We start from the raw sequence: 16,519 nt of genomic DNA on the forward strand, positions 1-16,519 counted from the left end.
AGTAAAAGAACCAATGATGCCTATGAGTACAGAGGAGATTTACCAAATGTATCAAATCTGTGTTTCCCTTCATCCTTTGCTATCAGGTGTGAAAAAAACAAGGATTTTCATTCCCCACCCCACCTGAATGGACAGGTTAATGACACCCCCAGATAGAGCATTCAAGATTACACAACTGCCAAAGCCCTAAGTAAACGAACAAAAAAAATTGGTAGTGGTTTAGTTTAATGACAGTTTGGACAAAGTAATGTGGATTACTCATCAACTCAGTAAGAGATAAAAATTTGATTAAATGTTACTATTAACATTGGAAGGGTTAAGACTGACATAAAATCGTATTATAAAATGTTAATTCCCTGTTCCTAGCATTCCTCGTCAGCAGGTGAAGTAAAGATATTGAAGAGTTTCTGTTGTGAAGTATCTTATTATTATTATTATTATCCTTTATGTAAGCTCCTATGAGCAGGGCCCTCTACCCTCTTGTGCTTCTCCTTACTCTACCTTCATCTACTTCTTACTCCCCACTAGGGCACCTAACACTTGGTTGCTTTGCTTTGTTGCTTATCTGGGTGTTATGGTCGCGAATGTAGCAATGTATATTGTCCATGTCCTGTATTGTATTGTACTGTACTGTAAGTGACTGTAAATCAATCTATTTGTTTATGTACTTTTTAAGGCGCTGCGGAACACTTGTGGCGCCATATAAACGATAATAATAATAATTCATATGGCGCCACAAGTGCTCTGCAGCGCCTTACAAAGTGCAGTGCTCTGCAGCGCCTTACACAGTACATATATAAGTGAACAAGAAACCAGTGACTTACAGTACAATACAATGCAGGACAAGGTTTATATAAATTGCTGCATTAGCGATTATAACACCCAGATAAGCATCGGGGCAAAAGCATCCAAGTGACAGGTGGCCTAGTGGGGAGTGAGAGGTAGATGAAGGTATGAAACTTGTTGAGGAGTGACCCAAGTTACGCATCTGTTTTAGGCAAGAATGTATTTTTTATCTATTTTCTTTTTAGGTGACCAATGAATCCCTGTCTTTGCTCTGACACTAAAGTGTAAGACAATCTGGTGAGCTGTCTTGATGTATAGCAACAGTGCCTTTCACTTCGTGACAAGTTGAACATGGCATAAGATGTTCAAGGTCAATGACCTGATTAGAAACTCAGTTCATTAAAATCAAACTCTGAGCAAGGCCCCTACTGAGGATCAAAATGTTGTCAGTGTTTAAATGGAACCATTTGTCACAAAACCAGGGAGCCCCTTGATCTTCAGTTCTATGATGTAGATATATGAATGCAATCATATAATAATGGAATTTTATTTCTGTGAATATTAGAATATTGCAGTCAGGATGTACAAAAGAAAATCTGTTTAGTTTTTTATATCTTTTACAAAATATTTGCATTATTTCCTAAGCTACGGAAGGAGAATTTCAATTGACTGCAGGTTGTGCAGACTATTCCAGAAATATATTTAGTTTGAAGAGTTTCCATACAATCCTGATACCCTATTTATCCCATGCCACCAACATATCGCACCTGATTGGCAAAGTGCAAAATGGTTAAAGTGCAGTGAAGCGTCTTCTTTGGAGGTGCCTTCATATGTGCAAAAGCATCTAGATTTCTGCCATACCATGGAGGTTTGCAGAGCAAGATGGCGGTAATGGTGAGATGAATGCTGACGCTTGCGCTGTATGGTGAGAGGATTCTGCCAGAGTTACTGCACCAGTGAGCATAGTTTTGCCATGCAGCACAAGAAAATGACATTTATGGATAGAAATGATTGAAATTAGATAAAGTGTTAGAGAGGCTACATTTATAGGGGTGTTTTCTGATTCCTGTAGGGGTGAAAACCCTTTTACACTCTGCTCTGACCTTGACGCGATCTTTATTATAGTTCATTATGTCCAGTCTAAGGAGGAAACAAATAGCTAAAATATTGTTATTATCATCACTACTGTATAAATCAATGGCTTCTGCCAGATAAACCAATACACAGATCTTGTTACATCATTCAGTTCAGATACAGGAACAAGTGCAAAAATCAATTGTGAAGTATCTGCATTGCAGTCTCATATACACTATCATTTTCCTCGAGGCAATATACATTATTTGTCCAGATCCTTTTTCAGGTAATGAATAAACACTTGGGGGGGGGGGGGATTTTCCTTACAGTGAAAGCTCATCACGTCTACGCGGTACTAACAAATTGACCTAAAGGAAACTTTCTTTAGAATTTACACAAATTGCCTTTCAATTTGTGTTAAAAAGGAAACACAGCTTCTCCATCATCCCACGTCTGCCCCCTTTTCATATGCGCCTTTCAAATGTGCATTTTTAAAAGTGATTTCTCCAGGTTGTGTCTTTGCAGCATCCGTCATCCCTGGCTGTCACGTATTGTGATTTGGGGATTGATAGGAGCATGAACAGACCCTGGGGACCATTATTCTCTTAAAAACCCCAATGTATAATTTTCATATGCATAACTGTTCTTTTTTTGCATCTCTGAAAAGGCAGAACAGGGCACAGACCCTATCTTCTCATGGGCTGCTGATTCTTTGTGATGTGGCTTTTCTTTTTTTTCCCTCTCTTTGCACTGAACCACTGTAAGTAGTGCTGTGTAATTTTATCCAGCCTGCACTTTTAGTTCACACAAGACTGATACCTTGCCTGCCTCCTTTGTATCAATTGGTTGGGGATCTGTCTATTGTTGCAAGGGGAGGGGGTTTTTTATGTCAGTGCTGCTGAGCACCACTATTTCTTGTAAACTCATAAAATTTCAGCAACGATCTCATTCTACCACGTTGGGAGATGGTTAAACTCTGAGCACTGCTATTAATCCATGAACCTGTGGCATTCGATGACATCTATTTATTTAGAAGATCAAGACAAGACAGATAAAAGGTCAGATAACGCTTCCAATGTTTTATGCATCACAGCAGTGTGACTTGCCACTTAGAGAGCTGCTAACAAGACTTCTTTAATGGGACCCCTTGTGGCATTTGCTTCCTGCCTTCCAGCCTTCAGTATTTCGGCCATGCCACAATGGTTATAATTTGGATCTTGTTGCTCAGTTTTTTCGATCTTGGTCGGCAGGTATCCTGGGCTAAGGGTTTGTCCAGCACTGCTAAAGTGCCCTGTGCCAGAGGCAAACTGTGTGACCCCAGGCTAAGAAGAGATGCTGGGGGACGTGGTGGGGTCTACGAACATCTTGGAGGAGCACCCCGACACAGAAAGCTTTACTGCGCTACTAAGTATCACCTTCAGATCCATCTGAATGGTAAAATTAATGGAACCCTGGAGAAAAACAGCATCTTCAGTAAGTGCATTTGTGGAACAGTCTGAGACCTGTTTGTATATATTTTGCCCAGACCTGTAGGTTGATTTATGTTGATTATCATCTTATCGAAATGTATATTTCTCTGGATAATTTAGTATTAGCAGCGTTTAAACAAGGACACTGACACAGCACTTGTATAAAGCTCCTTAAGCTATGTGATTCACTTTAATTAACTCTAACTCATGATATTATTAGATTTGTAACCTATCAAATTGGACATAAATACAGTAGGAATAACCAGTGCTGCAATAGTTTCATGTATGATGTCAGACAGACTGTAATAACACTCAGAGCCATCACACAGTGTCAATTCCTTCTCCTATCTCTTTTATCTGTACATCGTATAGTGTCACCACTTATAGTTATACATATAGATCCATGGAAGTTGATTTTTAAACACTTAACATAATATTATGCCGCTTGTTTACCTTTAATCTTAGTCAGTCTAGACAATGAAAGACATATTTTTCTTTATTAATAGCAAAACATTTCAGAGTCCCTTTTTCATGTTGTCTCTTATTTCATCAGTAAGATGTAGGAATGAATGGGATGTGACTTTGTGCTGGTAAAGCATTATCTCTCTCTCTCCCTCTCGCTCACTGTGCCTTTCTCTGAACAAACCTGGAGGGTAAGAATGTACCTTCATCCCTCAGCTGGTTCTCCCAACACTTCATTTGTTTAAGAGCTGATAAGCTGTGTTTTAAATAAAAGGCAATCAACATGGACAATAGCTTAGCCCGGCATGCTGTTACTAAATTTGCAGAGTTTTGTCCCCCTGTCTCGGTTCTCCTGAAAGGATCGTGTCAGAATACTCAAAGGCTGGACAAATCCTCTGTGCCCAGCCCGAGTCCCCACATTCTCACTGTGGACATTAAATAAACTCTTTATCATCTCTCTATATCTGATCACACGGTTGCACAGAAATATTAGACCATACAAAGGCGAGATCAAATTAGGCAACTACAATTGTAGTAATTATATGATTGTGGGGGAGAAATATTCAACCCACCTTTACTATGTCGGTGATTCTAAATAGTTTATCAAGATCATGATTTAAGTTGTGCAGATATACATAAAAAAGCCTATTGGATGCCTGTTAATAATGTGAAGAGCATCTAATATAGAGTGTATAACAAATAGCATAGTGTGCGTTCTCTTTCTATTTTATTCAATTACATTACTGTAATAACTTATAGTAAGCAAATACGTAAATTAATTTAATAAAAAAAATATAAATGGCATGTATAGCCTACTAATAATAAACTATTTTATCACAGGCACATGTAATTCAAATGATTTTAGATGCTAACATGAAAATAGAAGGTTGCCATTTAAATATGATCCTATAGTGTTATATACAGCATATAATTTAAAGCAACTATGTAATTTATTGCACAAGTTTTCCTTTTTTGGGTAAAGGGCAAAAACAGACTAAAATATCTTTAAAGACATATTATTGTTGTCTTTATAAGATTACAATATGTTCTGCAGTAGTGCCCAGAAATGACGCAACACACTAATGTAAGGAAATACTTAGAAACTGTAGAGTTAATCCATAAAACTAGATCAAGCTCAGCTCAGGAAGGCAGGATATCCCACACCAATCGATTCTCCACATTTGAACATGCTTTTTAAATAGCCGCAGCAATACGATGATCCAGTCCCTGTAACAAATTACAAGGTGATCCCCTAGGAGGCCTTGGAACAATGTACAAGACCCCTCTGGCACTGAATACGTTCAGGTTCTGGCTAAATCTCCTTATACTCAATAAAACAAATTAACTGTGCCGCCTATTTGTTGTAATGCATTATCCTAACATTTGGGATTGTCGAGATTAAATCTGACTCCTTTTGCCAATCGATCTAAGTGTGCCACTAATACTCTGCAAAATGTTGCATTTGTTTTTCTAATCCCCAAAAACTTTTAAAACATTTATACTCTTCCTTTTGATGGCAAACAGAGATTAGGCCAACCTCAAAGGCTCTGGGAGGAGTAAGGAAAACAACTATTTCCTAAAAGGAAAACTTGTCTTATGAAAAGCTTTTAAAAGACATCTTTAGCGGATATATGGACAATTGAATGAATGGTAGTCCACAATAAGTGTGATGGACACTTACATATATACACGTGAAAGAATTAAACTGGTATATTCATAACAAATGACTATGAGCCGTATTCAATTTGAGCGGACCCGCAATACTTTTCCGCCTCCTAGACTTTCCGCCTACATCGCGTGTTTTGTAGGCAGAAAAGTATCCCGCCCGTGCCCGTGTATCCCCGTATTCAATTTGAAAGTATCGGAAAACGCGACCCGGTGAAACTTAAACAAGCGGAAAGTCTTGTCAGATTTGGGGAAATCAGCCTGACACCCCCCAAAAGATGCTCTGACATGGGGGTTAGCTATGGTACCCCCCGATTTGGCTTGCTGAAGGTATTTGGTGGTTTTAAACGGGCTCAATAGCTGCTAAATAGCGTTTTTGTACAAGTGATACAGAATAGTATTCAGGAGTATTTTTTGCAGAAAATAACTTATCCCAGCAAATTTTGGGTACTTGAAAATGGGGGTCAGCATATTTAAAAGTTGCTAAAGTTAAATTTAAAAAAAACATGAACAATCCACTTTCTGCAAGCCCCTGCAATGAAAAAAACACCTGGGGCATACTTGGGGACCCCCCAGAGTCAAGTTCACTTGTTTTTAACTTTGTCCCCCAACATTTTTTTTTTTCGCCCCCAAATTCAAAGTGATTTTTTTGGGGGTGTTTTTAAGTGTTTTTTTTTTATTTTTAAAATTGACACAGTTTACCTTTGGGGGACTGTCTGAAGGCTGCACGGCGGTTCCTGCAACGTTGCACCCCAAAACCCCAATTCTGCACTTTCTTCCGCCTCCTATTCATAGGCGAAACTTTTCCGCCTATTACATTGCATTGACTTTCCGTCTTTCAAATTGAATACGGCTATACTTTTACGCCTGGCGAAATGACGTCATCGGCTAAACTTTTTCCGCGGATTCCGGCTTTTCGTCTCAAATTGAATACGGGCCATTGATGGATTGAAATAAATGAGTTTACTACGATGCACTAGAAGTCCAATAAAGTGATATATTTCTATTCATAATGTGTGGTAGACGTACAATAAGATATCCATTTAAAGCACATTAGATACAAACCTACATTGGTACTGTAATTCTACTATGATACAGCGCTTATTTTGTTATTTTCTATTACATAAATAATCCTTGGCAAAAAAATGTATATGTAAACATGTAAATTCCCATTGATGATATGGGATAAAGAGAATTACAAACATGGGAACTTGCAGGAGGATATGCTTGGGCAGAAGGGATTACATAATATGTTTTGTTTATTTCAAGGTATTTTAGAAATAACTGCCGTGGATGTGGGAATTGTTGCCATCAAAGGATTGTTCTCTGGGAGATACCTGGCTATGAACAAAAGAGGGAGACTTTACGCCTCAGTGAGTATTCTGAAATGCACAAACACCTTTTACTCCTGGAAGCTAAATCCCAGGAACCCAAATCTTTCCTTTTGCAACAGTAGCTATGCCTGCATCAGCATGTGTTTATTTTACTTTGCACTTGTACAAGGAGGCTCCAGATTGGCTCAAAATAGCCACAGTAATCCATGGAAATCCACAAACAAACTGTATACTACACATGACAGAACCTCCTTAGGCAATACTGTGAGTAGTTTATTTTACCAGTATTGCAACCTGCGAAATACCCACACCATCAAAAGAACATGAAAAACTTTTTTTTAAATTTAAAATTTCCCTTTCAACTATGAGACAAAGACATCAAACTGTGCTGCAATAATGTTGCTTATTGGCGCTCTTGGGAGGTAGTAATGGAATGGATTCCCATTAATTCAGCTTTCTGAATGCTACATCGTTACTCCTAATAGCTGCAGGTATTCATGGCATAAATACGGCCCCACGTTGACCTAGGTCTGATGCTCCTTTGCTGATCACTCTCAGTTTGTCATAAAAATCACACATAAACAGGTTAGTGTACTCCGGGCCTCTCGGTGCCCTTTTTTGAAACCTAGGAAGTAGCCTGTGCTGCCTTACAGATGATCTGGTTCTGCTGATTCAGGATTCTCCTGGACATTCCCTTAGAGTAGGCAAGGGTTGTCCAAATTATGTTAAGCATCACTGTATTGACACTGAAAAGGAAAGGTGAATGTATTTCCCACAGCAACCAATAAGATTCTAGCAATCATTTTCCAGAAAGTACTAGATACATTTTAGCTTGAATGTGATTGGTTGCTACAGATGTATCCTCATACATCTAGCCTTAATATGTCACACAGCGCGACTTGCCTGGCGTGAGTAAGCCGCCAGATCCTGTTCATCTCTGCTAGCGATGGGCATCTTCATTTGATATGTGACATTTGTATACCTGTGTGCACCTGAGTCTGTTTATCAAGCACAACGGAATTTGGAATTAAAAAATCTGCGGCCGCTAAATTGTAGCACTTCGTATACAGATTCAAAGACTCAGTCGCACACAAATATACAAGTGTCACATATCAAATCAACCAGCACAGTCTGCTGATGCATCCTAGTCGCATCACGTTGCTACTTAGATGCATTTTCACAAAGTCTCATGGGACCTGGCGCGTCGGGGGCCTTTTGGCGAGACTGCGGCAATGATGTGTAAGCACACATCTGTATGATCACCACCACTCTTCCTTTTTTAGAAATTTGAGTAAATCTACCCCTGATTATAGATGTATTGTGAGAGTTGTCTCTCTCAATATATGAAGATCAGATTAGCGGGTTGATGTATGTAACTATTATAATGGACATTAGTTATCGGGGGTATGTATTAAAAGGGTACAGCCCCTTAGGTATCGCTCACAATTGCAGTCCCCATAGATTTTTAATGGAACTGTAAAAAATGCTCAATGTATCAAGCTCCAAAAAGGATAGCTTTCTGAACCTTAGCTCCTGCAAGCTACGTACTACCATTTTTAATGGCAATAGTCATTGTAGCAGTTCACAATCCTTCAGAGGACTTCTCATTTGCTTTTTGCTCTTCGCAGGGAAGGGCTCTTATTGGAGCCAATCAGTGGATGCACTGTGGTCGGTGGCACCCAGTGCGTACACTGAAGGGGGCACTGCCAGAGATGCTGGGCTGCCCCCACTCTACCTGCACTGCTGGCTCCTCCTCAGTGATCGGGAACCATGCTCTGCACTGTGATGTTAATGTGAAGTGCCAAGCCCCAGTCACTGAGGGAGCCAGCATTTCGGTGTCACCCCACCGGAGGTTGACACCCAGTACAGTCCACACTCCCCTAGTGATGCCACTGGAGCCAATATTGCTTTAAGGGATTTTTGATACATAATCCCAAAAAAGTATTTGTTATTGATATGTGGTGATAATAAATTATGCTTATTGGGAGTAAAATGCAGCTCATGTTATATCGGCTTCTTATATATTAGATTCAATAAAAACAAAATAAACACTTGAAGTAATAAAGGCGAAACAAATAGTATGCATTCAAGACCTCCCACCAGCAGACACGATAATCCCAGTATCACAAGGACAAAAGACAACTAGCAATGATCAAATGCAGTCAACAAGTGGCAGATACCCCTGCAATCATATGTAGGATCTGCAACCAGTTTTCAAAATCAAAGAAAAACAGCAAAAATATTTCCTTTAAATGGCCAATTGTAATCAAGGGAATTTCTGAATGAATGCCACATGAGCACCAGTACTCTAAATAAACACTGCCCATGTTGCTTAAGTCTGAAAGAAATGCCTACTGTATCTAAATAAGGCTTATGTATGAATATCACAGTATGTACCCCTTGTAAGGCACCTTTTTAAAAAAAAAAAGTTTAAGGTAAGATGGTATAAAATCTATGCATAATATACAGATGTGTTCTCACTCATCATTGCTGCAGTCTCGCCAAACAGCCACTCTTGGCATGCATAGTCCCGTGAGACTCAGGCGCTAGGCATATTTTTTGCATCTTCTTTTGCCAAAAATGCATCTAAGTCGAAATGCGATGTGACTAGGACTCACCAGGAGACTGTGCTGCGTAACATGATATTCGACACTTGTATATCTGTGTGCGACTGAGTCTCTCAATCAGCATGCAAAGTGCTATGATGTAGTGGCCATACCAAGTTCCATTTACAGACTCAGTTGCACACAATGTATTAAATTAATCAGCACAGTCTGATGGTGCGTCCTAGTCACATTGAATTGCGACTATGGGCCGCATTCAGAGGCGAAAATTAGCGGCTAACTAAATGTTTTCGCTGCTGCAATCTTTTTGCCTCTTGCGCCTGTTTTGACGCGAACTTATCGTGCACTTTCACAATGCGCGTTCTCGCATTTCGCCCTATTCAATTCCAAAGCAGGCAAAAAGGCATAGGTGCGAATGCAGCGATTGGTGAAACTAGCAAAAAGGACTGCTTATTTTGGGGAAATCAGTCTGTACCCCATAAAAAGCCTAACTGACCCTGGAAATCAATATAGAAGTGTATTAATAGACCTAATAAAAGTATTTTAGCTTCGTAAATTGAGTCAAAGGGCTGTTATTTGCATAAGTGTGGATAAATGATAAAAAGAAATTTCTTTTGTTAAAAATAATTGTTGTAGCAATGGGGGTCCATTTAAATGGGTACTAGTTTATTTTTGTGTCTATAAAGTGCATTATGAAAAAGTTTTAAAAATACACCTGCTGCAGCCACCTGCAATCCTAAAAACACCTGTCCCATCCATACAGCTCCCCAAAATACCTGACCCAGTACTTTATACCCATTTTCAAACATTTTTAACTTTTTTGCCCCAAAAATGACGTGTTTTTAGGGTGAAATTAGATAATTGTTATCTTTTTTGACAAATTAGTCATTAGGGGGGGTACTCAAAGGGTTCTGAACCAAGGGCCCGATTCAGACCCGCTCGCTAGGAAGCGTTCGCACGCAGTCAACCAAATTTTGCAATCTGCGCATACGTATGCATCGCCGTGCGCGTGCACGAACCAGTCCAATCGATCAGGAAGCGTTTGCTCGCCATGCATAGACAGCCCGGCTGATTGAGTGACAGGAGAAGCCGTTTGCGGTTGGTGACAGGGGCTGGCCATTAAAAACGGGGAGTGGAGGTGCGAATGCAGGCGTGCCTGAGCGTCTCAACATCGTTTCAGAGGCGTGCATAAGTAAGAGGCAGCGTCATAGTACACGTCACTTGGTAGAATAATACACTGAAGTGCTCGCAGTGCTTGCGGTAGGGTATGGTGAGCCACAAGTGCTGCGTATGGGTCCGATGGTACTCGATGTTAACGATGGTTGCAATACATTTCCTGGAGTTGGAGTGCGCAAGTGGGCGTCTTAAGACAGGCTGGTGGAAGTCTGCATACACAGAATGATCAAACGCCAAGACATAGTGGGCGTGCTAATGTCTTGCTGTATAATCACTTGCCTTTGACAGATTTGCATATGCTGGGTGCATGCGAACGCATCAAGCGAGCGGGTCTGAATCGAGCCTCAAGTCCACACATTTGTAAACAAAAATAGGGATTTTGTACATGTTTTCTCCTGCCTTTTGGTGTTTTTGCCTATGGAGTTTTCACACATGCGAAAACGTGCTGGAATTGAATAGGGCAATACTTTGGAATGTGAAGAAAACATTGCATCGGTGAATGTTTTTCGCCGATCATGGCTTTTCACCTCTAATTGAATATGGCCCTTAGATGCATAAAAAAAGACGCCCAACGCTAGCATTCTTGCATGGAACCTGGTGGCTCACTCATGCCAAACATATCACGCTGCATGGCGTATTGAATCTGTATTAAGGCTGTAGAATATGATTGAAGCCAATAATCTAGCAAACACAGTTAGACTTATGAAGAAATTCTTGCCATGAGAGTGGCTCCAATAAAAGTGTTCATAAAGAGAAAGCTTTAACTATCACTTTATTTCTGGGTTCTAACCCAGCTTTTTTTGCTGCACCTGGCCATGCAGAGGCAGAAAAAGTAATGGCAGGACAGGGGGAGGGCAGACAAAATGTATCTCCACAAATGTTCGCTGCATAAGGGCAGAAAATCTGAAGCCATCGGGCAAAAGCTACCAGGTTAAAACTATGAAAGGCTTATAGGAGTTGGGTTGCTTGGTCCAGACAGCAGGGACCTTTAAGAATAATGGGGACCACAGTGTTCTACATTACACAGCTGAACACAGGAGATATCGTGATCAACCTCAATCATGCAGGCCCCTAAATACATTATTGATGAAGGGAACCAATGAGTATTTTTTATTGTTGTTGAACTCACCGTAAAAACTATAGGACTATTGGGCCAGGTCAGAAAGGTAATTTACCTTTGATGTTAATATGCATTAATAATGATTTATATTATTTTAATTTCATAATATTCAACATGTGGTCTGAGTTTTAGTACTAGACTCAATTGCTAATTACAACTGGTACAATGAAAAGATTGGGGATCTGTCAGTATAGGACATCACTGCTGGTGTAATGGGTAGAGCAGTGGATTATAAGTATTGATGATGGGAACGGCAACAATTGCTGTGTAAAACGGTATGCAGTCGGCATCCTGAATGTCTAATCACGGCAAGGGTCTAATGACAGGCGTCGAAATCCCGATGCCTGTCATTTTACCTACACCGGGAGACCGATCGAAGGTAAGTCGGGCGTGGACAGCCGCGGGGGGGAGGGTTAGGTTAGGGGCTCCCGGGGGGGACAGGGTTAGGCAGCCCCCTGGGAGGGTTAGAGTTAGGGGAAGGGGGGGTTAGGCACTCCCAGGGGGAGGTTAGGGTTAGGCATGCCCCCGGGAGACTTAGGTTTAGGCTGCGGGGAAGGGGGGGTTAGGTTTAGGCACTTAGAGGGGGGTTAGGGTCTTGGGGGGGAGGTTATGGTTAAGCACCCCTAAAGGAGGTTAGGGTAGGGAATTAGGTTAGCGGTACGTACGTACCTAAATTAGCAGTCGGGATCTTCACCTCTGCCAGGCTTCCGCTGTCGGGATTTGAACGGCCGGCGGTAAATCATACCGATCCCGTGTAAAACAAGCTATGGGAAAGTGGACACTGCTTCCCATTAGTAACAATAAAACAAGTTACGTAGAGATGACACATGTGAACAGAAGGCATGATATACATGGTAATCCATTGTAAAATGTAAAGATTACTCAAACTAACAGACAAGTTTGTTTAGTTACCATATCTGTTTATTAAATTGAGGTAACAAGTGCTGTTGATAAAATCAGGATTCTTTATACTACTGTATCTGTTTCTAATGCTTCAGGGTGTACTCAGAAAAGCTACTGCTTTCTATATGCTGATGAAGGCATTACTATGAGGATTTTAGGAAATAAACAAGCTACCATGTTCTCAATCATCCGTTACATGAGGTTACACAAAGTGAGATTTCTCACTAGCATCAGAATCCCCAGCTTTCTAAACAGCAGGACAATGAAACATCTTCATTTCCACGTCTTGCTGGAATATGGCGTAAAAAACCTTCAGGTATGATGTCGCCTCAATATATTCCAATGCCCCAGATGATAAGTTCTATATAAAAATGCAAACACTTGCGCAGTACACGATGTACAGTTGCTTACAGAATGCAGCAGTATAAGGTGGGATTGTACCTGTTCTATGCTTTTATGACTTTTGGATTGTATAAGTTAGATGTATTTCAGGAATATGGAGTAAAGGGGCTGTTAAGGAGCACAACTCTTGGCCTCCATATTTTGTTTCATTTTGAGAAACATTATTAAGATAATTTATAAACACAGCTTTACCAAGGTAAATTTAAGAAAGCTAATTTTCAGTGTAATTAATATGCTTTTTTCTTCTTTTTTTTCAGGAAAACTACAACCCTGAATGTGAGTTTGTAGAGAGGATTCATGAACTCGGTTATAATACATATGCTTCACGTTTACATAGGACAGTTCCAAATGGGGCTGGAGCAAAACACAAGGCTAGTGCGGAAAGACTCTGGTATTTATCAATCAATGGAAAAGGACGACCTAGGAGAGGCTTCAAGACTAGAAGAACTCAAAAATCATCCCTTTTCTTACCAAGAGTACTGGACAACAAAGACCATGACGCAGTGAAGCTATTTCACACAAACATAAAGTATAGAGAAAGTATTCTAAAACCACAAAAAAACAATGGAAGACACAGGAGAGAGCATTGAGGAGACCAGAACTATGAAGGAAAGTTCTCCTAACATCTAAAGCTCTACTTACCTACAAGGACCCTGTATTTGTGAACTGGGACAGCCATTAGATTTCTAGAGCATTTTCTGGATTACATCATGGTTATGGCTGTTTATTTCAATGGTCTTTACTAGGTACATGGATACTTGATAATTTATTCGGGTGTTTCTCAACATGGCAGATCCATCAATTGACATTGGCCAGTTTGACTATTCTCAGTTACTGTTTCCAGATTGCACTAGCCAGTGCCTATCCTAACAAATACATTTGATTGTGACTGTACTCTGTGTTCATTCAGTTGAACAACCATTGTTCAATCCTGATGGCTAATAAAAGTGTACCTGTTGTCTATACCCAGTTATTTCATGAGATGAACCAATATTTAATCTATCAATCTACTAGTAATTAGCGGCCGCAGCATTCATGCCTATGCCACAGTGATGTCACTGATAGGCTGTATCATGAATATTGGCTCATTTTACGAAATCCGTGCCTCCATTATGTGGGGACAAAAGGTGCACTTTAAATGCTGTTACTGTATCAATTCCTTGGTATCCCTTCTCCTATCTAATAATGACATTATACTGTAACACCATTGGATGGACTGTCATTCGGTCTACCTCACATTCCATTAGGTGACTGTATCTGTTTATTGTTTTATGGCCCTACTAAGCTAAGAAGCAGCTGCAAAAGTGTTTCCTGTAAGATACTAACATTAGACCTCAGAGTTATGCATTAAGGGTTGTACAGGAGGGCAAGTATTAAAAACATATATATTTATTAATATTGATTATGTGGAATCATTTGACATATTGGTGCGAGAATGGTGTTTATAATCATTTTTATTGTGAAAACTGGAAATCAAAGGTGTCTACCAGACATTAGGCAACAGTATTATAAATTCCCTTAAAACATCATTATTTCTGACCAATAGTTTTGTGTACTTGTGTAAGGCACACCAAAAGGGAAAAATCATTGTTTATAAGAGGTAGACTATGTATTTGACAAGTGCCATCAGTCCGATGTAGTTATTGGCTTTTTTTTTTTTTTTTAAATAGAGAAGAGCTATTACCGGATGTAAGAATATCATGCTACTGTTTGTTAGTTTTCCCAGGGGTATGAAGCCTCCAAAAACTATACCACTCCATATATTTATTTTTAAGACTCATATAAACATAATATGATATTGCTGAAAAATAAAGTAACAAATTAGAGGTTATTAAAAAATAAATTTGTTTGCTATAAAAACTTACAAGCTTAAAAAGACAATAATCATAGCATGCCAGTAAAAAATATTATCTCATTTATCAAGGAGAAAATCTCACATTGATCAGCAAACCATGCCACGTGACCCCCATTATGGGTTTCTGCTGTGAGTCAAATTTCCTATAAGAGCCTCTATGTGGGTCCTGTTACAGCTGCGGTAAACATAGTCCTGAGCATTTTATTTAAAGCTAAATCAAGATATTTTTTTTAAGACACTGCAACAGCTCTTATGAATCATAATAGAGGACTGAATTTACATCTCAACGTAAGGGAGGGCTCCTATTTGTTTTTATCTGAAGCCAGGAGACTACCAAAGGCATCATGTAAGAGTTAAAAGAAACGGAAGGCAGCAAGCATGGGAACGATAGTGAAGTCACTGCGTCCTGTTACACGGAATGTTAATAAATACTTCCAGCAAAGCTGCAATTTGCCCTCTAATTCTCTATAACGACTTCCTTTCTGTCTCCTAAATTTCCATTGGTGCAACATTTCATTACAGTATATCCCTTTTTTATGGGTTTTTGAACTATTCAATACAGAACAAGTTCAAGTGCTATTTGTGGTAAGAAAAGACTAAAGGGTATATAGAACAGCTGATAGTATCATTAGCAGAACTTGGGACCTTAAACTGCAAATATCTCTTGTTTTGCCCCTGATGAATAAAATGCTGGTCCTGCAACTTCACAGCTGTGCTTGGGATCCAGCATTCATTCTTGGGATAAGAAAGATATAATTTGTCCTATGTCTCTGGAGACCGTTCACATTAGTGTCTGAGAAGTTTGTACACTGCGGCCGCCATGAACACATTGATCAGACTCTAAGAAAATGCTGGTTTATGCTACTTAGTTGTTCACTTTTGCCATTTAGATCCCATTTACCACATAGCGCATGCAGAAAAATTAGGCATTTCATCCCTATAGATGCTTTCATAGTTTATGTTAAAGATATACAAATAAAAACAACTAAGTTATAGAAATGCTGTCTTGATACAATGTACCATAGGGGTGAGTCTGGAGATGCATCTGTAAGGAATTACACTACTATACAACACATGGTATGTAGATATAGTCATTACTCTAATATAAACCATGTAAACATCAGTGTGTGGGTAAAACAAATTAATAATATAATACAAAACATAATTATAAAAATAAGCACAAACCACAGCATTAAATAAACATTGTTATTATGAATTCCCCACAGCTATTCATGGCTATGCAATTGCTGTTTCTGGTGTGACTTCAAAGATAAAACAATTATACCTATACTGATATTCTATAGGTGCAAATACCATATAATGTGAGTGGTCAACTGCACCTTCAGACACACAATTTTAAGATTATAAATATTGCAGATGATAACATCACTATTAGCACAGTTTAACAATTTCAAGGAACAGACAGCATTAAAGGAGGTTGAACTAGTCGCACTTGTTCTCAGCACTATGAATGGAAATCTAAGTTCCATCTTCATCCATTTTCTTTGGTCTGCACTTACAGATGCTATAGATGTATGTATGGGTTTCTCTGACTTGCAGTCAGGTACCTCTCTATACTGTATATTTCTTCGGAAGAATTGACTCTTCAGGGAAAAAAATACCAGTAATTCAGTTAATGGATGGTTAAGATTACCATGGGGCTTGTTGCTAAATTGAGGCAAACAAACAACCACAACTCAGGCAACACT

The 16,519-nt window shown here is 39.4% G+C and overlaps 1 protein-coding gene across 1 annotated transcript; it reads left to right on the forward strand.

The window, feature by feature from the left end:
- The first annotated feature begins 3,059 nt into the window (after positions 1-3,059).
- Positions 3,060-14,303, forward strand: FGF3 (fibroblast growth factor 3). The gene is made up of 3 exons (XM_088461489.1): positions 3,060-3,333; positions 6,726-6,829; positions 13,213-14,303. Exons 1-3 carry the CDS (start codon positions 3,060-3,062, stop codon positions 13,543-13,545), a joined length of 711 nt encoding a protein of 236 aa, XP_088317615.1. The 3' UTR covers positions 13,546-14,303.
- The last annotated feature ends 2,216 nt before the right edge of the window (positions 14,304-16,519 follow it).

This window comes from Taudactylus pleione, unplaced genomic scaffold, assembly GCF_031769625.1.
Source record: "Taudactylus pleione unplaced genomic scaffold, aTauple2 ptg001060l, whole genome shotgun sequence".
In the NCBI taxonomy this organism is placed as follows: domain Eukaryota; kingdom Metazoa; phylum Chordata; class Amphibia; order Anura; family Myobatrachidae; genus Taudactylus; species Taudactylus pleione.